The sequence below is a fragment of the Lepisosteus platostomus genome, chromosome 3, assembly GCF_059453375.1.
Source record: "Lepisosteus platostomus isolate fLepPlt1 chromosome 3, fLepPlt1.hap1, whole genome shotgun sequence".
Lineage (NCBI taxonomy): Eukaryota > Metazoa > Chordata > Actinopteri > Semionotiformes > Lepisosteidae > Lepisosteus > Lepisosteus platostomus.
In genome coordinates this window covers 79,932,252-79,955,309 of record NC_142613.1, presented here as the reverse complement: position 1 = coordinate 79,955,309, position 23,058 = coordinate 79,932,252, and the positions used below count along the sequence as shown (strand labels likewise).

General features: G+C 37.6%; 1 protein-coding gene and 1 long non-coding RNA gene across 4 annotated transcripts in view; one reads left to right on the top strand and one right to left on the bottom strand.

Annotated features, from left to right (window-relative positions):
- Nucleotides 1–4,039: 4,039 nt before the first annotated feature.
- LOC148675626 (uncharacterized) lies at nt 4,040–22,624 on the top strand. Its single transcript, XR_015935559.1, has 3 exons — nt 4,040–4,140; nt 9,674–9,881; nt 22,504–22,624. It is a non-coding gene; the product is annotated as an uncharacterized LOC148675626 (long non-coding RNA).
- The window catches only part of cep85l (centrosomal protein 85L), an 86,538-nt gene continuing 80,622 nt past the window's right edge, over nt 17,143–23,058 (bottom strand). For all 3 annotated transcript variants that reach the window (XM_088627026.1, XM_088627027.1, XM_088627028.1), the window contains 2 exons: nt 22,551–22,764; nt 17,143–21,744 (listed from right to left, as the gene is read on the bottom strand). In XM_088627026.1, coding sequence (XP_088483152.1) covers nt 21,581–21,744; nt 22,551–22,764 — 378 coding nt within the window. In that variant the 3' untranslated portion in view covers nt 17,143–21,580. The remainder of the gene's footprint in view (nt 21,745–22,550; nt 22,765–23,058) is intronic.

Here is a 23,058-nt window from a genome sequence, read left to right as displayed (position 1 = left end):
TTGAATGTGTTTGCAACCCTATGACTGTCCTGTACATCATCTTGTATTCTGCATTTAAAACTCCAATATTACTGTAGAACAGTACATTTGGAAAAAGTGTTATTACATACAGTGTAAGTAATATACTGGTTTGAACAGTAAGACATGGCATAAAAACCCTTCACGTGCAGCATGTTATTACTAATCACAACAATAATGATATTAAATGTATTATACGTAAACAAAGGTTTATTCCAAGCTGAAAAGAGAAGAGATGCAACATTTAATCTGTGGAGCCTTCTTCAAGTTTGTCTCAGCATGGAATAAACCTTTTACCTTTTTTTTTTTAAGTCTATGCGTGCTGACAGCTACTTGAACTAATTGCATAATATACATAGTTTGTCATTACTTCTTACATTAAATCCTTCCTCTGGTGTCTTCTAATAAATGGGTGCAGGATTTGTAGGCTAGTAATGTAATGATCTGCATGTGTTAAGCTCTCAAAAGGAAAGACTTTGATTTCCATACCAATGTCACCCAGTCTGTACTACTGTATGTCCAGTGCCATATTTGACTCCTGGCCGAGTGTGAGCAAAAGGGAAATGCCCAGCTTTTCTCTTATCAACACAGGTCCTACAGATCTCCAGACGTCTTGCAACAAAACCCAAGATTATCACCTGGGATTTGTCTTACAGCAGCCCCCCAAAATCTTTGAAGGATTGTTCTTCATATGCAGGCTGCTTTGTAAGCATGAGTGTTTTTGTTTGACCACAACACCTCTGCCTTGGACCTCATTACACATTTGACATTTTTCTTTGAATTGTTTATTTTGATCAATTGTTTATTCTCACAATTCCAGCTGCATCCTGCAGTTCCCTTGAAAGTTTATAGCTCGGCAGATCTGTTCTGAAGTTTTTTGTGGTGAGGATCTGAAATGTGCATTTTCTCAGAAGTCTATGCACTTTTCTCTGACCATTGAGGTGCTTATTTTTATTCTCTTTGGTGCTTTCAAACTGTTCCAGGGCAGTTGAGACTGTGGAGACTGAGCTTTTTTTCTATGTGAAGAATCTAATTGTACTTGACAATATAAATGTATGTCAGTTTTTCATATTGCAAAAATAAGATGGACTTGAAATAATGATTTCTGAAATATGAATGAAGCACAAATCACAGCAAACTGAAGTTCTGAAAAATTAAATCTTATTCCATATGCAATTCATGTTAATGCTACAATGTTATTCATTATAATCCTGGTATGAAAATGTAGAGATTGCATGTTAAATAGCCATACGTAGTGCTTTCTGGCCAGATATTGGTTGTATGAAACCCATTTTAAAATGCTTCTTCCTGTCTTAAATCATTCTGTGTTTATCGTTTGGATGTAGCCCATCATCACTGCAGTCAGTCAGACTTAAAGAGACAATGTTATTTGAAGAACTAAATAAAAATGTATTATGTTGTCGTTTTCTCTAATTTCATGTAATCTTTGAAATTATCCTTGCTGAGATGAAAGCTTTGCTTCCTCTGTTTTGTCAATTGATGTATCTTCAATATGTTACAGACAAGACAGCTGAACATTGTGGTTTTTGTAAATTATTGGAAGCAATGCAAAAATATAAAGCATTCACAATTGTAGTGCCCCAGGGTCTGTGTAGTGATTTTGCTGAGAAATGAGGCAGGTTGTGTAAAAATAAATGTTACGTATTTTTATAATATGATCAGTCAACACAAAAGGTTAAATTACAGTAAACAGAATTTAGAGTGCTTTTTAGGGTCTGGTCTGTTAATACAGTAATTACAGTTTTGTTAACGCTGTGTTAAAGAAGTGTGGGATTTGTTTTTTACTCTGAAAAAAGTCAGATGTAATGATGTACTTACAGTATACAGTATCTTATTGGTTATGTTTTCATGGATGCCTTAAGAAAACTTAACTATGATATAAAGTGTGTGTAATGCTGCCAATATAATGTTACTTAATCTTAACGCCTGTCTCCCTCATGATGTAAATTCCGGTACATCACTTCAAGCTTAATGTTGCTTATGGTTATAAAGAGTGGTAATGCACTTACATCATTACAAAATGTGTGGGTGTTTCACTCATTGCCATCTTTGATTCTCATTTGTCAAGCATTCCATATGACAATTTAACCTACTAGAGGATTTATGATTTTCAGGCTCTTGTACTAACTGTACTGGTGAAGGAGACATGCCATAATATTAAATGTGCCGTGACATTTGTAGGCTTATATACAAAAGCCCACACGTTATAAAGCGATGCACTGCAATAGGAGTCCACCCATTAACTGAGGTTGCCTTTCCTGGGTGGCTGTATGGTCTTTGACATATTTCATAGAGGTGATGCCCTTGTTTCATGCTAGTTACTGTGCTCAATGTGCTCACATTTTCATTGTAACATAAAATATTAATTTTCATCTTAAAAATCTTTTTAAAGTGGGGCTACTGATGCAGAGAGATCAGGGCTGTGGTTTCACAAGAGTTGTAGCTCAATGACTGCCCAGGGGTGAGGAAACTGCAGAGGAAGGGAACATTAAGTCATTTTGCTGTTCCCTGCCATGCTCAGATGTTCTCAGTGATGGCAGACAGCTTGTGTACTTTATTGAAGTAAAAAGAGTGGTTCTTTAGATTCAAGGGGCTCAATTATTTGTGTGTAAAACATAGCTAGTCTGGTGCAAAACAACTTTCTTTCAAATTAGACAATAACATATTATTGTATCATACTTTGTCAGGCCAGATAGAATAATAGTGTCATCTTGTTAAGAAATTTAAATATTTTCTGAGTGATTGCTTTGTTATAGCCATGCATATGGGTACAGCCTTTTTAGATTTGCCACATTCCTTCATCGGGGGTGACATTTAGTTACATTGCCTGCTCTCAGTCTTTATATTTCTGTAATACTGAAAAAACAAGCTGTCACTGACCTGAACCTTCTACATTTATTTTGTCCTTGGTGACACCAGTCTCCTTTGCATTCATTTTGATACTTTTAACTAGTACGAAATGTATTCCTGATTCCATTTTATGCATCCTGAAATGGTCTCTGGTGGTCTGAAGAGACTTATTGGGTGGAGGAACTGTTTGCACTCCCAGTGCATATACGCTGTGGGAATGAGGCTTACTTGAGGAGTAGGCCCAAGCCAGAGAAATGACTCTCAATAGCAGACTTGTATAAAAAAAACCACAGCCATTGTCTAAGGCAAGCTCCTCACCAAAAGGCTGGACTGGCATTCTGGATTATAACTCTTGAAATCCTGACTCCTAATGGCTACATCATTTCCCACTCAGTTCCTGCTGCTGTCTTCCATCATTTCCTGTATAAGCTTGCATTTTCCTGTGTCAGCCATGATGTCCCTACACCCTCACAACCACAAACCCACAGAAAAAAATACATAACTCACAACTATATACACATGTACATACTCAGATATTCTGGGTCCCTAATAAACTGATAGATAAATTGTTTCCTTGGGTTGCCAAGCAAGTAATATGTTAGTGCATTGTGTTTCGGGAGAGAGTAGCCATATATGTATTCAACCTCATACTCTGCTACAGTTGTAGAAACAAAACAATTGGCTTTGTGATGAAAGCAGCCTCACCCCCATGAGGAAATGATGAGGTCTCACATGTTTTACAAATGCTCTGACAGAAATACTGTCACATTGTGATATCTATGAACAGTAACTGGCATTTCTGTCTTCAGCTCTGAAATATTTGGAAGTAAAGGTACACATTCCCAGACAAAGATTTTGAAGCAGAGACAAACTGAATTCTAACTTAGAAATTTCCTGAAGAACTTCATTTGTATGAAGGGTAAGGGTATTAAGTCATTTCATCTAGAGTAGATCAGCCAAACCAACATAAATGCACTCTATTTTGTCTAAAATATACTGTACATTCTATTTTGTTGTTTCCTTTAATAAATTTCTAAAAAATATATAAATTAAACGTGTTTATATACTTTTCTCTTGTTTGCATTTGGATTTTAAAATATTTGGTGACCCCTTAATGCTGTCTTTTTGGTTTCCTCTTAGGTGGTGAGGCCACTGAAGTGCACCATAGAAAGGGGAAGCTTTAGCTGTTCAGAGTAGCATTGTTCTCAAGCGCTGTGGCGTGCCCTACAGTTCAGGACCATGTTGTTACAGGTAGGACAATCAACAGAAGTCATTGAGTGTCTTTCATGTGTGAAATTCAATGGGGTGAATGGATATGATTAAACATTAGAATATGTATTTAGCAGATCATCTGCAAAAGAACTTTATTGTGCATTGAACATCATTATGTGTGTTACTTGTGTCTACATTTAAATGTTTTTTTGTGTATTTGTATATTTAAAATGCATCCAATTGTTTAACAAGGTGATTGCAGTTAATGCCACCTGTGTATAATTAGGAGAACAGGTAGCTATCAAATACTGTAAGAAAACAGGTGTGTGTGTGTGAACAAGAAGGAAGTTCTTTCCGAAGTTGTCAATAGATCTAAGAAAGTTCTTCAAGATGTCTTCAGCTTATCTTTTTTAACTGTTGTTGTTTTGGCACCAATATTTGCATTTCAGCTGGGAAAATGTGATTCTCTTATTTCTGCACAAGCTCTTTTTTTCGACTGCGTTTCTCTTAAAACAAAGATGTCCAGTTCGTTACTAGGGGGACGCAGTGTCTGCAGTTTTTCTAGGTCTATCGAAAGCAGTAGCACCTGAAGAGCTGGTTAAAACTGCCAAAGTAGCCTGAATAAGACAATATAGAACTAATGTACTGTAGCTCATTAAAACCTGAGGTTAAAGCCTTTACTTCAGTAAATCTGCAGGTTTTGTTCCAACTCAGCAGCTCTCCAGGACCTGGATTGGACATGCCTTGCCTAAAAAGAACTTATTTTTTGTCAAGGCAACAGCAAGTCTGAAACAGTGACAGATGAACAAGCTCTGACTCTTTGCCCTTCAGAAATGAATCTGCTGCAGTTTTTAATCCTGGCACCAGCCTACCTCTGTAAATCTCCCATTAGTCAGGATCTCTTCAGCAGCTGATCTTATTTACAGGATTTTGGATATCTGAGCTTCATTCTAGTAGTAGCACAATTTCACTAGATGGCTGAGCATCATGTAAGTAGTAGATTCCTTGCAAAAGGTTGTGGATTTTTAGCGTTTTTAAAATATTTTATTTTGTTAGGGATTCGATTGTAGGAGAACTAAAGGAACTCTTGGTTATAAATGGCTTGGATGTATATTTGAGTTGTTGAGATGAATATCTGGTTTTGAGATGAATTAGTTTCTATTAGGAATCTTCACAAGTAATCAAACTAAAAGGATGTGTGATAGCATCTCAAGTCCCAAGTACTGTATATGCTACAGTAGTTGGCGCTATGCCAGTGCTGATCTGAAATGGATTATTTTTCTCTGTCAATAGTAATTTTCAATTTTAATTGAAATAAACACATTAGGAGCTATTCCATGACTAGAGGTTGAGGCCATTCGAGAAGAAGTTCCCTAAGCAATCTAAATCTGTTGCCATCCAGCAGATCTCTAAGAGATTTTCATGACCCATGACAGCAGCCCTTACCGCTGCTGCCTTGCTGCTGGTGAGGATCAGCGCTGAGCCTGTGGGTGGAGGCTGCGGCCTGATACCGGCAGGATCAGAAGAGCCTCCTCATTCTCCCCCTGTGCAGTCATGGGGTTCGAACCTGAATGCTGTGAAGTGAGACACTTACAACAGGCTAGTCAGAATTCGGTTAAACAGAACAAAATATGGCAAACTGGCAATTCTAAATTTTAAAAAGTTACAGTTTTAACATCCTAAACTAATTCACTGGAGACAGGAGCACTTCACGGTCATGTGTAATATATAAAAAATATAGTTCTTTATAACTACTAATCATTGAAAATATTACTACAACATTTACTGTATATGTTGTATAATAATATTTGGTACAGAATTTTTCAGAAGCACACAGCTTCTGTATTCATGTTTTGCATGATTATCCTGAGGGATTATCTTCTATCTTGTTTCCAGCCAATCGCCATCATCTACTGTATATTTCATAGGTCATTTTTCTCTGCTGGAATGTTTCAGTGAAGTGATTTCTGGACAGGACATTTCTGGGATTATTTGATCACTGAGCTCTGGGGATACAACATTTTCCCATGAAATACGTTTTTTTTTAGATCAGCATTGACATTTTAAGGCGATAAAGAATTTATCACCAGTAAAGAAGAGCACACAGTAATGTGTTGTGTTCCAGTACCATTTGTTTCTGTGAAGGGAATCTGTACCTCAGTCTCAGTCATGACACCCATTTTTACATTTGTATGTTATGCAGTACTGCAAGCATAGTTAGTGGGTTAGAGTAAACAGTATGAAAAATGAACATATTTCAAAACAGCATGTAAACTTCAAGGCAAAACTGCCCTAGTTATCGTACAGATAAACAAGAGTGATAAAAATCACATTACAGCTGCCTGAAATAATAGTAGGGTAACCACATATCTGAATAAACTAATACAGTATCAATAAGGTGTCATTCATGAGCTGAATCTGTCTGCCTTTTTCAGCAGGAATATCTTCCATCCACACTGTCAATAAGATTTCAAGCGCAGATGAAGTTCTCTATGTATTTCCACTGGCTCCCAGGAATGTGGCTGAATGCCTTGATACCTCTTTAAAGCTATGGTTACACAAGGAGTAAGAGGGTTTAATTAAAACCTCACTGTACCTGACAGAACTGGTTGTCCAGGTTTATGTTCACACAAAGTCTGATTCAGCATGTTCTGTGAGGAAGTCAGTGCCTTGAGTGGCAGGTGATGTGATGGGCCAGTCTTAGTCATGTTTTGGGTAACTGCAGTGACATTTAATGCTGTAATTCTGAAGTGTCAGTTGCATGGGAAAATAAATCGGGGTTGAATTCTTTTTTGTTGCTGTTTGTTAGCATCTGTGTTGTACAAGCCTTAAGAGATGCATAAAACGTTTCACATTCTAGGCTCCATGTGCGGCTTTACTTATTCCTCCTGCCACAAAATTGACCCTGTCTTTCGGGTCCTTTTGTATTTCTTTATTTCACACATCTGGGTAAAGCCAATCTGCAGTTACATTTTATGTGAAAATGTGAATGGACTTGTAGTCTGACAGGTCTCACTAATCCTAAATCTTATTTTCTCCCTAGAACTCCCAAGTAAGTAGTGAACATGACCAGCTTTCTGCTTTTCATTTAACCCACTCCCTGCATGATCTCCTTTATTTTAAGTTCTGTCCTTCACACTCCACTGAGGCTCCTCAGCCACAAACTCTTTCCTCTCAGCTTGTGCTGAGTCTAATCCGGGTCGTCTATTGATCTAACTCCTGTCTTTGAGACACAGAAGTCTGACATAGCCAGCCTGTCACTTGGTTTTTCATGTTTTAAGCAGCCAGGCCTCAGTCTTTTGGTTGCACTCTAGAATCCTAGTTCTTAACCTCTGGCCCCCTCTAAGTGAAGACTGCATTTTTCTCTTCTTTCTTTGATTTTTACTTGGTTCCACAGATACAATTCCAAGCTAACTCTTATGCTTTCTAATTTCCACAATACACCCGGTTTCTTATACTCTTCAGTTTAACTTTAAAATAATCACCAGGTACTAGATGATTTATATTCATTCTGTGATCTCTGCTTCTTAAACTTCTCTCTTACTCTTCACCAAGCGCCTGATCTTCACTAACAACCTCAACATTTCAGAACTGTCACTTTCCTGGATGTTCCTGTTTGGCCAGGGACACTTCTCGACAAACAACACCTGCATTCCTGACACAGCAGCAGCCTCTTTGTTGTTCTCTCTCATCCCACACACTCTAGATTTCACAGGAGTCCTAAATACTACAGGTGCCTTAACATCAGCAGAAAAATGGGTAATCTCAGATTCCTTTCTCCCCCTCTCTCTCCAGGCAATCTTGCGCTCTTCTGGGTATTACTGCCTTCTGGAAGCCCTGGCCCTGACTCTTCCTGTTCCTCACAATCACTCTCCAGGGGTGTAACCTTTGGATATATTGGGTCCCTTTTCTCTCTACAACCACTCCTTGGGTTTTTATCCCATACTACTAATATGATGAATGTATTTTTTTCCAATTTTTTCTTGATGTGTCTGTCCTTATTTCTGCCTTTCTTTCAGTTATCTCCTCTTGGATAAACTCACATCATCTCAAACACGGTCTTTCCAAGTCTGAGATCATCTTTTTTTCCATTCCTCCCTCTTCTCTCGAAATTGTTCTGCTTGGCCCCTCTTTCTGACAGCATATCTCCTTTAAGGACACACCTGCTGTTTTTTCTTCTTATTCTTCTTTATTTTCTTATCTTGATATGTAATAGCTGTAAGTCTATAATTACTTGGTTTGGTTTTGTCACCCTTTTTATGGAAGGATGACTAGCAATGTTCCTAAAGTGGAAATTACTTCTGTGTTAAGTAACTATTATTGGAGTGTGGAACAAACTACCCAGCTATGTTACTGAGGCTGTTACCCTGGCGTCTTTCAAGAAGCTGCTTGATGATACTTAGATCACTTAGCTACTGGCTGCTCAAATCAACCAAGGTAGATAGACTGAATGGGCTCTTCTCATTTGTCACCCTACTTCTGCTCTGTTATCCATCTCCCAGAGCAGTCATTTCCAGCCCTGAACCTCAGGAACCACTGTGCTTTTTATCCAAGTTCTTGACCACAGGATAAATGATTTAACTTGCATTAATGATATTTGTAATCAGCAGCATCCTGTACCAATTTCCAAGTTTTAAAACTTCCCTCATTCAATTATCTGTAGGCAACTTGATCTCTGTAGAAATAAAAAAGTGCTTTTTGTGGGTTTGTCCAATACATTCACAGATCATTCTCACCTGTGTCTGTTCATAGTAAACTGGTCACCTGTCTAGAGACCTTTAGGCAGAAGGGAACGAAGTCTTAATACACAAGTTGAAGGGAGATGGCATCACTGGCATCTTGGCACAATGCGTTTGACAGGGTGGTGTTGGAACTAAGGACTGAGCTCATCAACAAGTCTAACCAAGAAGTTATATCAATTAAAGTCATGAATTGGCACTAGTGAGTAACTGCTCAGTTGGAATAAACAGCCAGCAGATGCAGGAGTCTCCCATGACCAGGGTGGGGAAATTGTGTTCCAGAGGCTGCTGGAGCTTCCCTGCCTTTATTGACTGAGACTGCGGGAGTCTGATTGAATGTGCCACAGTCCCAGCATTGGTGTGGGATAGGTTTCTTCCTCAGATAGGGAAGACTGGCCATGAAGCAGAGAGCCCGGTTTAGAGTGTCAGGGGTCCAGGGAAAGTAATGAGTTTATACTGGCAAGGAAGAGAAATCTGTACCAGCTCTCTCAGTGCAATAGAGAACCGAAGAGGTCTTCCACATGAGCAGCAGAAGTGAAGATAGGAAACTAATACCTTTTTGAAGGACGAGGTTCTAGGACTACAGTAGGTCCACCAGTACATCTTAGGATCCTGGAGGGGTTCTTCAATTGAGTTGTGGCAGATCAGTGAAACGGACACTCCTGAAGTGCAAGGTATGCTGGATAAGGTCTACAGCCTGTGTGGCTCGGGTGTCAGCATTCAGAACAAGCACTTTGAGTGTAGTGTCCAGAACAGCACTTTTTTATTATTATTATTATTATTATTTATTTATTTATTTATTTATTATTATTATTACTTTTTCTTCTCACCAGATATTTTCAGCGGTTATTTACTCTAGCACCTTACGAAGGATGTGTGCAGTGCCCATTAGTGCGATCTTCTGCACTTCGCCTGCTGATGGATGGCCTGGGAGCAACGAAAGGTTTTGATCAAATCCCTTTTGAGTGTCCCTAGTGCTCCAACTATGACTGGCACAACTCTCGTCTTCACATTCCACATCCTGCTGATCTCAATTTCCAGGTATTTATTCGGTTTCTAAATTTCTTTCATCATGATGTTCAAGTCGTCTGGAATGGATATATCGATCAGCAGGCCTGTTTCTGCTTTCTTGTCATGCAGCACAATGTCAGGACGGTTCACTAGTATTTTTGAGTCTGTGACTATAGGCACGTCCCACATGATGGTGCTATTGGTGGTGTTGACAACCTTTTCGAGTATGTGCTCGTAGAACACTGTGAGGCACTGGCACCCCCAGATGCTTGCACATTGTCCAGTGGATGTAGCTGGTCACCTTGTTGTGTCTGTTAGTGTACTCAGACTGTGCAAGTGTTGTACAGCCCGCAACAATATGGCAAACATGTTTTTCTGCCTTGTTGCACATTCTGCATTTGCTATCAACTGGCTGTTTTGAGATGTTCTTCTGGTGGTATTTGGTGTTCAGTGCCTGGTCCTGAGCTGCAATAATCAGGCTTTCTGTCTCTCTTTTAGACCGGCAATGCGTAACCATGGCAAGGACAACCATCTTGGTAGAACTGACCATGTAATGGCTTGCTCTTGAGCAGCTCTAGTTTCTTGAAAATATGAAAATGACATTTTCATTATTATTTTATTAACTCAGGAAGAAATATTTCATATCATTTAAAGATAGGTAAGAGGATATAATTTAATTTTTATCTCTGCAAAATCCTGCAATGTTTTCATGCTCTAAAAATGGTAAAGCTTGGTGAATTGTAAGGTTAGTGGGACAGTTTTCCAGCTAAACCAGTGTTTTAGCTAAGCTTACCGTTAAACTAAGCAATGTATTTGAAAGCATATCCCTCTTGTAAATTCATGCTTCAGACTTAACAATTGAATCAATGAATTAAAGGAGAATAGAACAGTGTGAGTAAAAACTGTGTAAGACAGAACAACAGAAGTAGGACTTTGTAAGTTACTGGAAACTTGTTGTGGCCAGGAGAGGAGATGCAATCTCTTTTTTTTTGTGGAAGCTTCTGAAATTGGAAATATGAAATATGTTATCTTCATATGAAAGCTGTAACATTCATATTCAAGCCTAGTGAGATTCAACTGGCCTGAGCTTTCTATAGTATTCATTGGGATGAGAGTATGTGAGTTTCCCCTTGATGGAATGCCAGTCTATCAGTCCATTAATAGCGTCCATTTATACAGCTGGCAGGATTGAAAAAAATGGAATAAAGTGCCTTTCTTAAGAGTACAGCAGCAGTGTCGACAACAGGGTTTTTGAATGCATGAGCCAGAAGCTATGAATTTAGAGGCTTCAAAACAACTCTACACTGCCTATCAAATACAACATTTTTGTAGAATGGCTACAATAAAAGCACAGATTCAGATGATAGATTAATACTTCAGTACTGACAAAAACATTTCAAGAATCTTTAAAAAAAAGTTTTTTTCAGTTATTTGTTTAAGCCACCATAATGTGGACTTGCCTTTGGATTCATGTTATGCAGGAATGTTATCCTGTATAGCAGGTATTTCATGGGTTTATTGTCTCTTCTCTGCTGCATACATTTATCAACACTTAGTAGAGTAATTTCTCAGTCTGTCATTACCTGTGCAGAAGTAGTTATGTTATTTAGATCATCCTTCCAATACATGTACCCTCTGTTTAAGGCTGTTAAAGAATATCTTTGTCACATAGTCTAATTTAAAAAATGGGGCTTGAACACCACCAGTCTGCTCAGCACCGTTACACTTCCAGGAGGGTCAAGTGGGAAACTGTGCCAGACTATGGCTATTAATAAGGTCAATCCTACTCTGCAAAAAAAGGAAGAACAAATGTTTCAGCTGTTGAGCCTTCATCTGGTATGAGCTAAAACAGTTCTTATTTCTACAGATTCAAAATCATACCAATAACTACTGTATGTTAATTTAGGTAAATGAAAATAATTTTCAATATGTTTGGAAATTATTATTATTATTAAGAGCAAGCAGTCAGAGGCCAGCTGACACTTACCAACAAAGAGCAAGTAAAATAAAACAGGTTCCAGTTCTGTTAGAAAAGGGGGCGGAATATCTACACTAGAGGAAACCTTACTACACAAAAAGTTTTCTTTATTCTGGATAAGCAATGTAATGGATACACTCTGAAAGACGATCAATAAAAGGAGGATGGTGTTTCTTCACAACACACGGTGTGGGTATACGTTGGGGCATAACCATACAACTCAGAGGAGTGACAAATCGTGAAACTGCTAAGTCAAAACATTTGTGTTACGAAGGTGATGACTCTTAAGTCATGTGGCCCATAACAGCTGCAGCTGGACAGTAGTTGGCCATCACTGATAGGATGTACTGCATGTAAATACATACAGTAGATAATACACTTCTCTCAGGATGCACACCCTCCAAGGTTATGGTGGGATTTAGGCAAAAGTTGAATATTATCTGTCCAAACTTTGACGATAATTTTAGATACTGAAGCATTGCAGGAGCTAATTGATATTCATTTATGTTTCAATAGTGTAATCAATCATAGCATTAGTCTATTCTTTTATACCCACCTGTGGCACAAAGCCCTTAAATACGATCCTTTGCACAGCTACTTTTGAGCTACTTGCCATTCTATAGACTGCACTGATTGCATCTGATTGGCATCACTTCAAACTCACAAGCGCTAGCCAGACTACAGGACTACACTCTTGCTTGACAAGCTGAGTGCACCCTTGCCTTTTCTTCTTCCAAAACAGAAAATGGCACAAAATTAAAGCATTCTGTGAAGCCTCAATGCAATTCCGGAATGGTAGAGGATTCTTGGCATGAAGAAAATGTGATACCCTGAACCATAATAGGATTGCTGCGCTACATACAGTAGTGTTCATGCAGTGACGTTTTCTTTCCATCTGGACAGGTCTTCAAAGTAAAGGACTGAAGCCACGGCTTTTGATGGTGTACCTTTTGGTGTGTCATACAGATGCAGCCATTCAAAATGGGTGAGGTATTTCGCGGCATACCCCGGTGGGCGTGTCACAGTATCACGCGGTATCACGCATTTCACGTGTGTCACGTGACTAACTATCCGGCGTCGCCTTGTAAAACCGCCAGGGGGAGCTTAACCTCTCATGTACAGCATTTGAGCCTTTAATTTTGAACTGTGTATTACAGCATGTTAATCATCAGTCATTAAAATGTTGGTATATATTATGAAAGCAAGATTGCTCAGTTGGACAGAAGTACACAACCTACCTTTATCAGAAATATTTATGCATCAAAGCCTTTACTGAAGATATTACTAATAGTATTAATAATGGATGACTTTGGACAAGCTGTATACTCAAAGTATAATTTCTTTAGCACATTTGTACAAGCACTTGGAATCTGTCCAAGCCATACTTTGTCAGGCATTTTGTTTTACTTCAACGGGGCATAAAAACTTCCTTGCTTTTAACAGGGCGTTTCATAATTTCTAGCTACGAAAATGATTTAAAATGCGACACCTATCATTCAACTAGAGCTTAAAATATCACAAGGAAAAATACACACCGGTATTCCATTTCTCCCTAAACATTGTAAGCTTCGAAGTCTTTAACTAACGTGATACCGGAGTCAACAAGCATACTTTTAGAATTTGATTAAAAGGGAATATAATATGGAATCGCGTATCTAAAGAATTTAATAACGGTATGATTATATCCGTGTACTGCGGCAGGACTGTGTAAGGCTGTTTCGCCTACCTGAACATGCGAGCTGTCTTGTAGCCTACTGGTCTAGGTGCGTGACTTCCAACTGGCAGGTTGTGTGTTCGAATCCAGCTGGTGCTGGACTTTTATTTTAACAAACATTTCTTCGAAAAAATAGGTAAGTGATATTATGGACAATCAATTGACTTTTATATTTCAAAATATCGCAACATGATCGATATTTGCGATATTTTGAATATATCTTCCCTTCTGACAGTGGTTCCTGCTTCTATTGTGTGTGTGTGTGCAACAGTAAATTTTTATAGAGAAATGGAGGCGGGACAGTATGCGTTACAATATAAACATTTATATTGATTTAAATCGTGTTCTGATTTAAATCGCAAACGCGTGTTTAATTATGTGTTTTTTAATCATGATCAGGCTAATGCATTTCTACATTTTCTGTATGAACCAGCTTAGAGGTTCATACAGAAAGACAGCTTGTGTTTAAATTGAGTGTAAGGTAATTTATGCTTTTAAAGTCATGGTCAGTATTGTTGTACTGTGCTGTACTGTGTCACATTATTTTATAGCGTTTTTATTGCGTTATTAAATCCGGTGGCGCTGTGTTAGTTTCCTGACTCACATTATTTAAACTGCGACACTGATCATTCATCTCTAAATAAACTTTATTTTATATAGCATTTTAAGCAAATAGGTAATTAGATTGCTCATAAACCTAATCACTTTTTCTACATAAACACAGCGTGATTGCTCTCTGAAAATGCTTTTCCTTTATTTTTAAAGTAGGCTCAGATTTCAACTATAGATCGTATTATTATAAACTTTCTTGGAAAAATGTATTTTATGTAAACCATGTTTGCTATTAATTCATTTAGGGCTAAAATACGTTCATTGTCTTCTAATCGAGTCGAGTTGACATTGGAAGCCTGCCACACCCGGACCGTTAACGCATTAGCACGTCAAAGCCCATTGAGCCAGTATTGGCTTTAGTATCCCCCCCTTCTCCCCTCAATTCAATTCAATTCAAGGTGTTTTATTTACATGACAGATGGGTACAAGCAGTGTTGGGTACTGTATGTATATTGTAACGCTTACGGCAGACAGGCACTGTGTAGGAGCCGACGCACCAGAGCAGCGCCTGCAATTTTTATATTTATAACTTAGTTTTTAAAATTAGTCAAGCAATACGAAGCATCTCCTTTTACTTAGTGCCTGAGCATACTGCAACGCGTGTGAAGCCCATAAACGATATTAATTTTGGAACTTAAACATACAGTATATGGCTGGTCTCGGTACTTTAAAGAAAACATACACACCAGTATTCCATTTCTCCCTAAACATTTTAAACATCGAAGTCTTTAACTAACGCGATACCGGAGTCAACAAGCATACTTTTAGAATTTGATTAAAAGGGAATATAATATGGAATCGCGTATCTACAGAATTTAAAGACCAGACAATCGCAAACTCGTTTTCAATAAAATTATTTTATTCATTCAGCAGTTTGTGAGAGGGACATCCAGCAGGGAGAGACACACACACCGGTTTTCATTGACAACATTGTTTTTTTTTCAATTCCTCTTGTCTAACAGGAATGTTTTGTTTGTGGACAGACTGTTAGACAAGAGGAAAAGACTGCCTCCTCCTACGAAGCATTTCGTTGATCCGATCACGAATTCTTTTCCAGTCGTACGCAGCAAGGGTTGAGAATCTCCGATTCACCATCGTACTAATGGTTTCCCGGAGATTGGGTTAAAAAAAAACAAAAAACATACTAACAACTGTGCCATCCTACTCCTTAGTTAATACATTTTATTATTCATAAACAGTTAACATTGTTAGCAAAATATTTTGAATTATATTTAACCCTATTTTTTCTTTAGTTTTGTATTTAACTTATTATATGATAGTCAGACTTAATGTATATTTGAACAATGAAAATATATTTTTACAAGATTTTACATTAAGCACTTAAAATTAATATGGTTAATAATAGTAAACTGTAACATGCTGTAACAAGATCGGTTACAAGAAGAAAATGCTTTCAGAGAAAATGTTTCAACCAAACTTGTTCCCACACACCCCGCCCCCACTACCATTAGAATATACACAAACATTTTAGCGTTTCATTCTGAGCAGAAGACCCTCACACCTGAAGAGTGCTGGCTGTGACGAATTAAACCGGTTTTACAGGTTTCAATCACAGACCATGTGACATGGGACTCAGTAAACTACAGTAACACCGTATTTGATAACGCTTTAAAAACGCTATAAAATAATGTGACTTGGCACAGAACAAGTTTACAACACAGTACAAAGATAAATGCTGACCATGACTTTAGAAGCATAAATTGCCTTACACTCAATTTAAACACAAGCTGTCTTTAGCCCTCTAAGCTGGTTCATACAGAAATGTAGAGATCTAGGCTCAGAACACACAGCTTCATTAGCGAATACATATGCAGGACAACTAGAGAAGACGTTTTACAGAGGGTGGATTTTTAGAAACATCCCATCAGACATCCCATCATATTCACAACGTGAAATCTAGAAAATAATATTACGTAACCAAAATCCGCAATATGGAAACAGAACCTGTGTAATTGTTGATAGATGATGTACTCGTAACATTTTTTCAAGACGAACTACAACATTTAAAAAATGACTTGTATGTACTTGATATCTCTAATCAATCCACGGGTCCCAGCACAAAACGAAAGTAAAACGCATACCGTTTCTCGCTTCTTATTGCTCAAAAGTAATTTGACCGTATGAAATGCATAATATAAACCTAGAAACATATACGTGAGCAGTACTTAAGCACTGTAGTATCGGTGTTAAGACATACCTCTCAAATACTGTAAATCAAGTTAAAAATATCTCAAGACCGATTCTGGTCGTAATGAAACCATGCAAGGGAGTTTTTATGTCCGTTGCAGTTCTTTTGCAACATGAATATAATTATATCGTTATTAATTTCTTGAGATACGCGATTCCATATTATATTCCCTTTTAATCAAATTCTAAAAGTATGCTTGTTGACTCCGGTATCACGTTAGTTAAAGACTTCGAAGCTTACAATGTTTAGGGAGAAATGGAATACCGGTGTGTATTTTTTTCTTTAAAGTACCAAGACCAGCTATATACTGTATGTTTACGTTCCAAAATTAATATCGTTTATGGCCTTCACACGCGTTACAGTATGCTCCTATTCTTTTTATGCTCAGCTACTAAGATTTCCCTTCAGTGGTAAAATTCAATATCTACAACGGGCACAGTAAAGACGTTTACAGTACAGTAAGTCTTTCTAGACAGACCAACGGACCACGAGTGCCCCTGTCGGTCAACCAATCACGCACCGCGGTATCGCGTGTCATCATACCTGCGGTATCTGTACTGCGGTGTCTGTACCGCGCACTTTGAATGGCTGCATCTGTAGTCTGGTTTGAGTCGCGGATTGATCCTACTACCTGCAGTCAGCTCTAATTGTACAGTTTGGCCATATCTCACTTACAGTCAAGATTCATTATCATGAATCACACAGTCGTTTTTTTTAGTCTAAAAAAAATACAACAAAAATTAATAAAATTGAGAGAAAAACAAATCCAAAAGTCAACTTCAAGTTGTAAAAAAATATTTTATTAACATCTATACAAATAAGAGCAAAAGCAAGGTTCCATGAAAAAATACAAGTAGTTAATATTTTTAGAAGGTTGTTTATATAAATATAACTTTGGCATTCATAAAACCTAGCTGCAAACCCAAATACTTAGTTAAAACAATACAAAATCACATTAGAAGCCAGCCAGTGGCCTCCACACCTGTCCAGCTGTGCACTGTTGGAGTCGGTCATGACAACCACACATTTCCCTTTGCTTTTTCTACAGAATGTACAGTGTGACACTTAAAAAAATAAACTATCAAAATGCATTATTTTTGTACAGCTTAAATACTTTCTTACTGGGCACTAAACATTTAATATAAACCTGAGTCAAAGTATGCAATGCATGCTATTACAGATTACCCTCGCAGCATTTTCTGGACAAACATACATGTTGGTTTGCAGCCTTCCTATGATTGTATACATCACTGAGGTATGAATGCAGTGTTTTGACATTTTACATTACATCTTTTGCAAGTTCAGCTTGAAAAAAATATGGCTTTTGGAAATATGAATTTTTCTTGCACTCTAGATGCTGGATAAGCAAGTTTGGATTTCTGACAAGGCACGAAGGACAATTAATTACAGATTTCAGCTGTTCTTCAGCTATTGTAAGATTAATTAGATGGATAGAATTGCATAGATTTTATTCCTTACTGAAAAATTCAATCACACTATTCTGTAACATGTTTTTGCTTGAGAAACTCAACTATCAATTCGGCAGAAACTGTTCTATTCAGAATTTCACAAAACAAGACTTAAAAAAAGACTTTAGAAAAAGACTTAAGTCTTTTTCCCCACATTAGAAGAATTCCACATTCTCCAAAGATAAAAGCAAATGAAATTGGGTACAGCCACTTGATTGATCCAGTGTAGTTTATAGATATACTATAGATACCAGGTACTTTGTTTTGGCTGATCAACATTCGATGTCCATTGATTTTCTACATATGAAATCTGCCATAGATGGCTGCTCACTAAGAACGGAAGGGTTCTTGGATTTCTGATTTTAAGACAAAACAAGCTTTCAAGTTACCCCAAACCTAGAAAAAACGAACTCAAACTGAGCATCAGGTCTTTGTTAAATCAATATTGTTGCTTACCTATTACTAAGCAATGTAACTGTTCCATCCTTCATCATGCCTGCATAGATCTTTATATTTGTCATAGAGATGTAGACATCTTCAGGATAACAAACAAAAAAAATGTATTTTCTGTAAACTGCTTTCCAAAACCCCCTAATTTACATTTATTTTACACTAAACATTTTAGACAGTCTCTGGCTAAAATGAGCACACTTCACTGTTCCACTGTTCTCAGTAATACCAGTGATGATGCAAGTTTAAAACCTTTAGAATATTCTGGAAGTATGAAGCCTGTAGCCCGACCCTCACTTTACTGTTTTCTAATGCTGCCTTACAGTATAAAGCAATAAATAATCAGCAAATGTTTAACAATTCTTAACACTTCTTTTATGCACACATTTTCCAGCTCTGGAACCACTTTAAAAACCCATCCCACTATACAGTATATCAAAATTGTCTTAGAAGGGGTCATCCATCTAAAAGACAATATTCACTGAAATATTTTAGAAATAGAAAAAAAATCAAAATATAAGTTTTGATACAGGTGTCAAATAATGTTGTTTTGTCTTTCCTGTTGGAATTATACATGCTATAACACATAGCATGTGGGTTGTCATTACCGAATATTAAAAGTTTAAAATCTTATGTTTTTTTTTACAAACATGTCAAATGCTTTCCTATAGTACAAGACTTTCCCGCCAGCACACAGCCAAGCACATGAAACAATAGTCCCACATTTCAAACCCAGACTTGTTGTGCTTTTCTAAGCTTGTAATGTTGGTTCACAATATTTGTGACCGAGGCCACTGTGTAATTAAGTGAATCAGAACAACATGTTTGAACTAGCTTTTCAGTACAACTGACACTAGATCAAGCCACTACCATGACAGGGATTACATTTAAGTAATCAATATATAAATATGTCCTATTTTTTTAACTGTCCATAGTACTGTGGGGTATTTATAGTCCTCTAACATATTTAGAAGTTAATCTACTACAGTGAAAAGATACAAACATTTTTAAAGATATTTACTAAATAAGAAAAATGGCCTCCTCTCATTTGTAACCTTATGTTCTTAATGATGTGCTGAGTCATTTACAGTACATGGAGTGGCTTAGGAATCTGGATTGAAAAGACAGGTTGTTCTGACTCAGTGGTAAATTGAACAATACTGTAAGGGGGCTGAATTAAATCATCTTTCTGTCTTTATATTTATAGAAAGGACCACCTTACATTACTTCTGACAGATAAATGTAAATGTAGGTTATAAAATAACCCTAAATTAGAAAGTCTAAAAAAATATGTTTTTAGAATTATCAGAGTATAAAATGCATTTTATCCCAACACAGAGCAGACAATAGAATGTGAACAAGCCAATAAAAGATCAGTAGACTTGGTTTCTTTCACTTGTGCTGTGTGACTGTAACAGGACATTTCAAACTTTTAATCTCATAATATGGCAATACTAATTTAAAGCAAGAATTTTAGCAAACTGAAGACTGGCCTTTGCCTTTTCAAACAGTTCTGAGAGGGTTTTAGACCACATTCTGTGAACTGTCTTGTTAAAGTCTGTGGAATTCATTCATAATGCATTAACCTTCAAGTAGGAGAATAAGTACCTTTCTTTAAAAGCCTGCTCAAGGTTTGTAAATCACATTTTTCATGTCTAGAGGACATAATGCCTGCATAACATTAGAGCCAGGATAAAGGTTGCTCTATAGCAATGTGTGCACTGTCAATTATTAAAATGGGAATATGTTTTTCTAAGCAAAAGACAGTAAAACAAATAAGAATAACATACTGTTCAGTGAATTAAGTATTCTAGTTAAATCATCACAGCTGTGCCAAAATGTAGGTATGGTTCCATGTGAAAGAGTTCACCAAGTCATTGTTCAGGTCTTTCCATAATCTATAAAAACAATATTGTTAAAAGGCGTCTTACCTAAGGGTGTTGTGTGAACGCCTACCTCATGGACTCAAGTTAAAAAAAAACATTATCTAACATAACTTGTTAATTGTCCATTCCAACACAAGGTAAAACTGGTTTCTGTATAATGCATGCAGATGGATTCAAGTGTTGGTAATGTACTTCATCTTAATAATGCAATTAGATAAGTGATAGACATTCTTAGTAATGTGCTTATAAAAATAAGTGGCTGAAACTTTTCTAGAACTGCGCTTGACTTTCACTTCTTAAGATTCTAAAATTCTTGCAATGTGGTCTATGGCTTAACTGTGATGTATACACTGATTAACCCCTTATTATCCTTTATCTAAATGTCTGCTGAATAGCAAGTGAGATCAGTCTTCTTTAATGTCCACTCTGTAACTTCATATTTGTTTTCAACAACCTCCATTCCTGTCACTATAATCTTTTTTAAAATAATAAAATGCTTATTTCAGATTCTAGATTGAGTGCTGACTGGCATTCTTGGAGTAAATTACAATGGTGATCGAATACCACTTTTTACTGCAATTCGAGGAGCGAACAAAAACCTAAATGCTGTGCTAATCCTTTCCTGAAACCATGACGGGGAACAAATGCATTAGGCAGGTAAGAAGAGCTGTAGCTCTGCAGAAGTTAAGAGAAGTGGATCACTCAGCACCCTGTTGACCAGCAGCACACTAACCTTTTATTGTGGACAGTCTGCTCGGGTCTTTGGCTAGACAGTCCTATCCCTTGAAAGTCCTGCTATTGAACAAAATTAAAGTGCAAGAACATGAAGGATTTTGAAAGTAATTAGGCCGATTAAAGACTACATGCTTCTGTATCTCAAAAGTCCAGGCACTTCAAAAAGCAGCTTGTAGGTCAAATTCCTCTGGCCAACCCTTACAAGGTGTCAAGTAAACCAAAGAGCCATTTAAAACTCAGAACCTCAGCCACATGTCCTATGAGACACCCCAGGATCATGCATAAAAGATGGGAATTGTTAAATCTTTAAAAAGTCAAAGAACTCTAAATTAAAGAACAAAGAAATTTAGATCTCCAGATTAAAAATAACATTAATACTGAAATTCAGAGCAGAAGGGCTCCTATGTAATGAATTCACAGCTTGGTCCTACATTCAGTAGTTGAAGAAATCCCTGGCGAGCAGATACATTTGAGTCTAACTTCACAGTAAGTTATCTTTTTCTGTATAGCGTGTAACTTTAAATAAAGCATCACGACAAGAAACCCAAAGCTATTTCCCCTTCGGTTCATTTATAAGTTGCCATCTTCCACAATGGCTCTGTAATAGAACTGCAGGGAAGTGTGACAAAGCAGCGTTAAATTACACAGTTCATTATTGCAGAGAGGCACCAAAGTGTCATTGAGTAATGCAGTTGTCTCCCATGTCCTGAGCATAGCGGTCTGATATTATAGTCCGCAATTCATCAATGTCCTTCCGTAACTGACACACTTCAGTAAGCTTTGTGTTGAGACTCTCTTCTGTGCCGACATTTTCATTTTCTTCACCTGAGCAACTCATTGCTGTTAAAAGACAACAAAGACAGTTTAAAACAGACCTAGTAAGCACTACAAATGAGCATATGTGAGGTTTTTTCTAGTGTGGTGGAACTAGACTTATATTAATTTCAACAGCAGGATGCTTTTTTGAAAAGTAATTTTCAAAGATGTACAGTATATCCATGAAGCATCATACATCCATCACGTAAATACAATTTGAAATACATCAAAAAAGCAATAGGTAACAGTCCTTTTATAACTGTGCATCCTCTTCTTTCCTTTAACATTTCGTTACTGCAGTTTCTACATCTGTCTGGTGGGAATTAGTTCTCTGAAAATGCAGCTGTTGTTTGGAACTGCAGTCAAACTCTGGCTGTTTAAAGTCTATGCAGGATGTGAAGAAATCTGAGCTGTCGAAACTACTGTGAAAACATTTCAGTGTATAACTGCATTTATGACAAATGAACTTGAAACTGGTTATTTTTAGCTTCTGATTAATAACCCAAAATTTCTCTTGCAACATCACAACAATCTTTTATTTTTTGACTCCAGGTACCCAAAGTTCATCTTCATAACTGCTCTTGGTTTTTTTCTGTCATAAATAACTGAAGAATGTCAAAGGCCAGCGTGCTTGTTGTACAGTATATTATTCATTTTCAATAATTCCTATAAATTGACACAGGAACAGCCTTAGAACACAAAAGCACAGAACAACTGCATTATCCCTCTATATTTCCTTCTGTGGACATCCAGTATAAGAACATACACTGAATCTTTTTTTAGGCTGCTGTCTGACATGGAACGAAACGTGCAGAGGGGTCAGAACTTACACTTGATTCCCAGGAGCAGAGCGAGGTTGGGCTCCTGGCCTTGAGCTCTCTGGGTGAGGATGCTGCACAGGGCCCTGAGGTCCAGCAGACACAGGGACATCTCTTTCAGCAGCTGGCCCACAGCGGCAGGCATCTCGCTGCGGACCTGCTCCGCGTGCCACTGGCCACCCGCCAGGCTGCGTGACCCCTGCACCGCCTGTCTTCGGTTCTGGTTCTGGTGTGGAAGGCAGAGAGAGCCAGTGGTCAGACCTTCAGCAGCCACCGCAATGTCATCGCAAATAAAGTGCCACGGTCAGTGCAGAAGGCAGACATCAAATGGACCCAGCAATGACTAAAAACTACTTTGATACATTTATTTCAGTGGGACAATGGTATCATCCATCTTTTCAGTAAGACCTGCCCAGGAACGTGCTGCTCAAGGGAGACTGAAACAAAAATCAAAATCACTACAATTAATAATTCCATAAACTTTGATTCAAAAGTTATTATATTTAAGTTTTTTTTATTA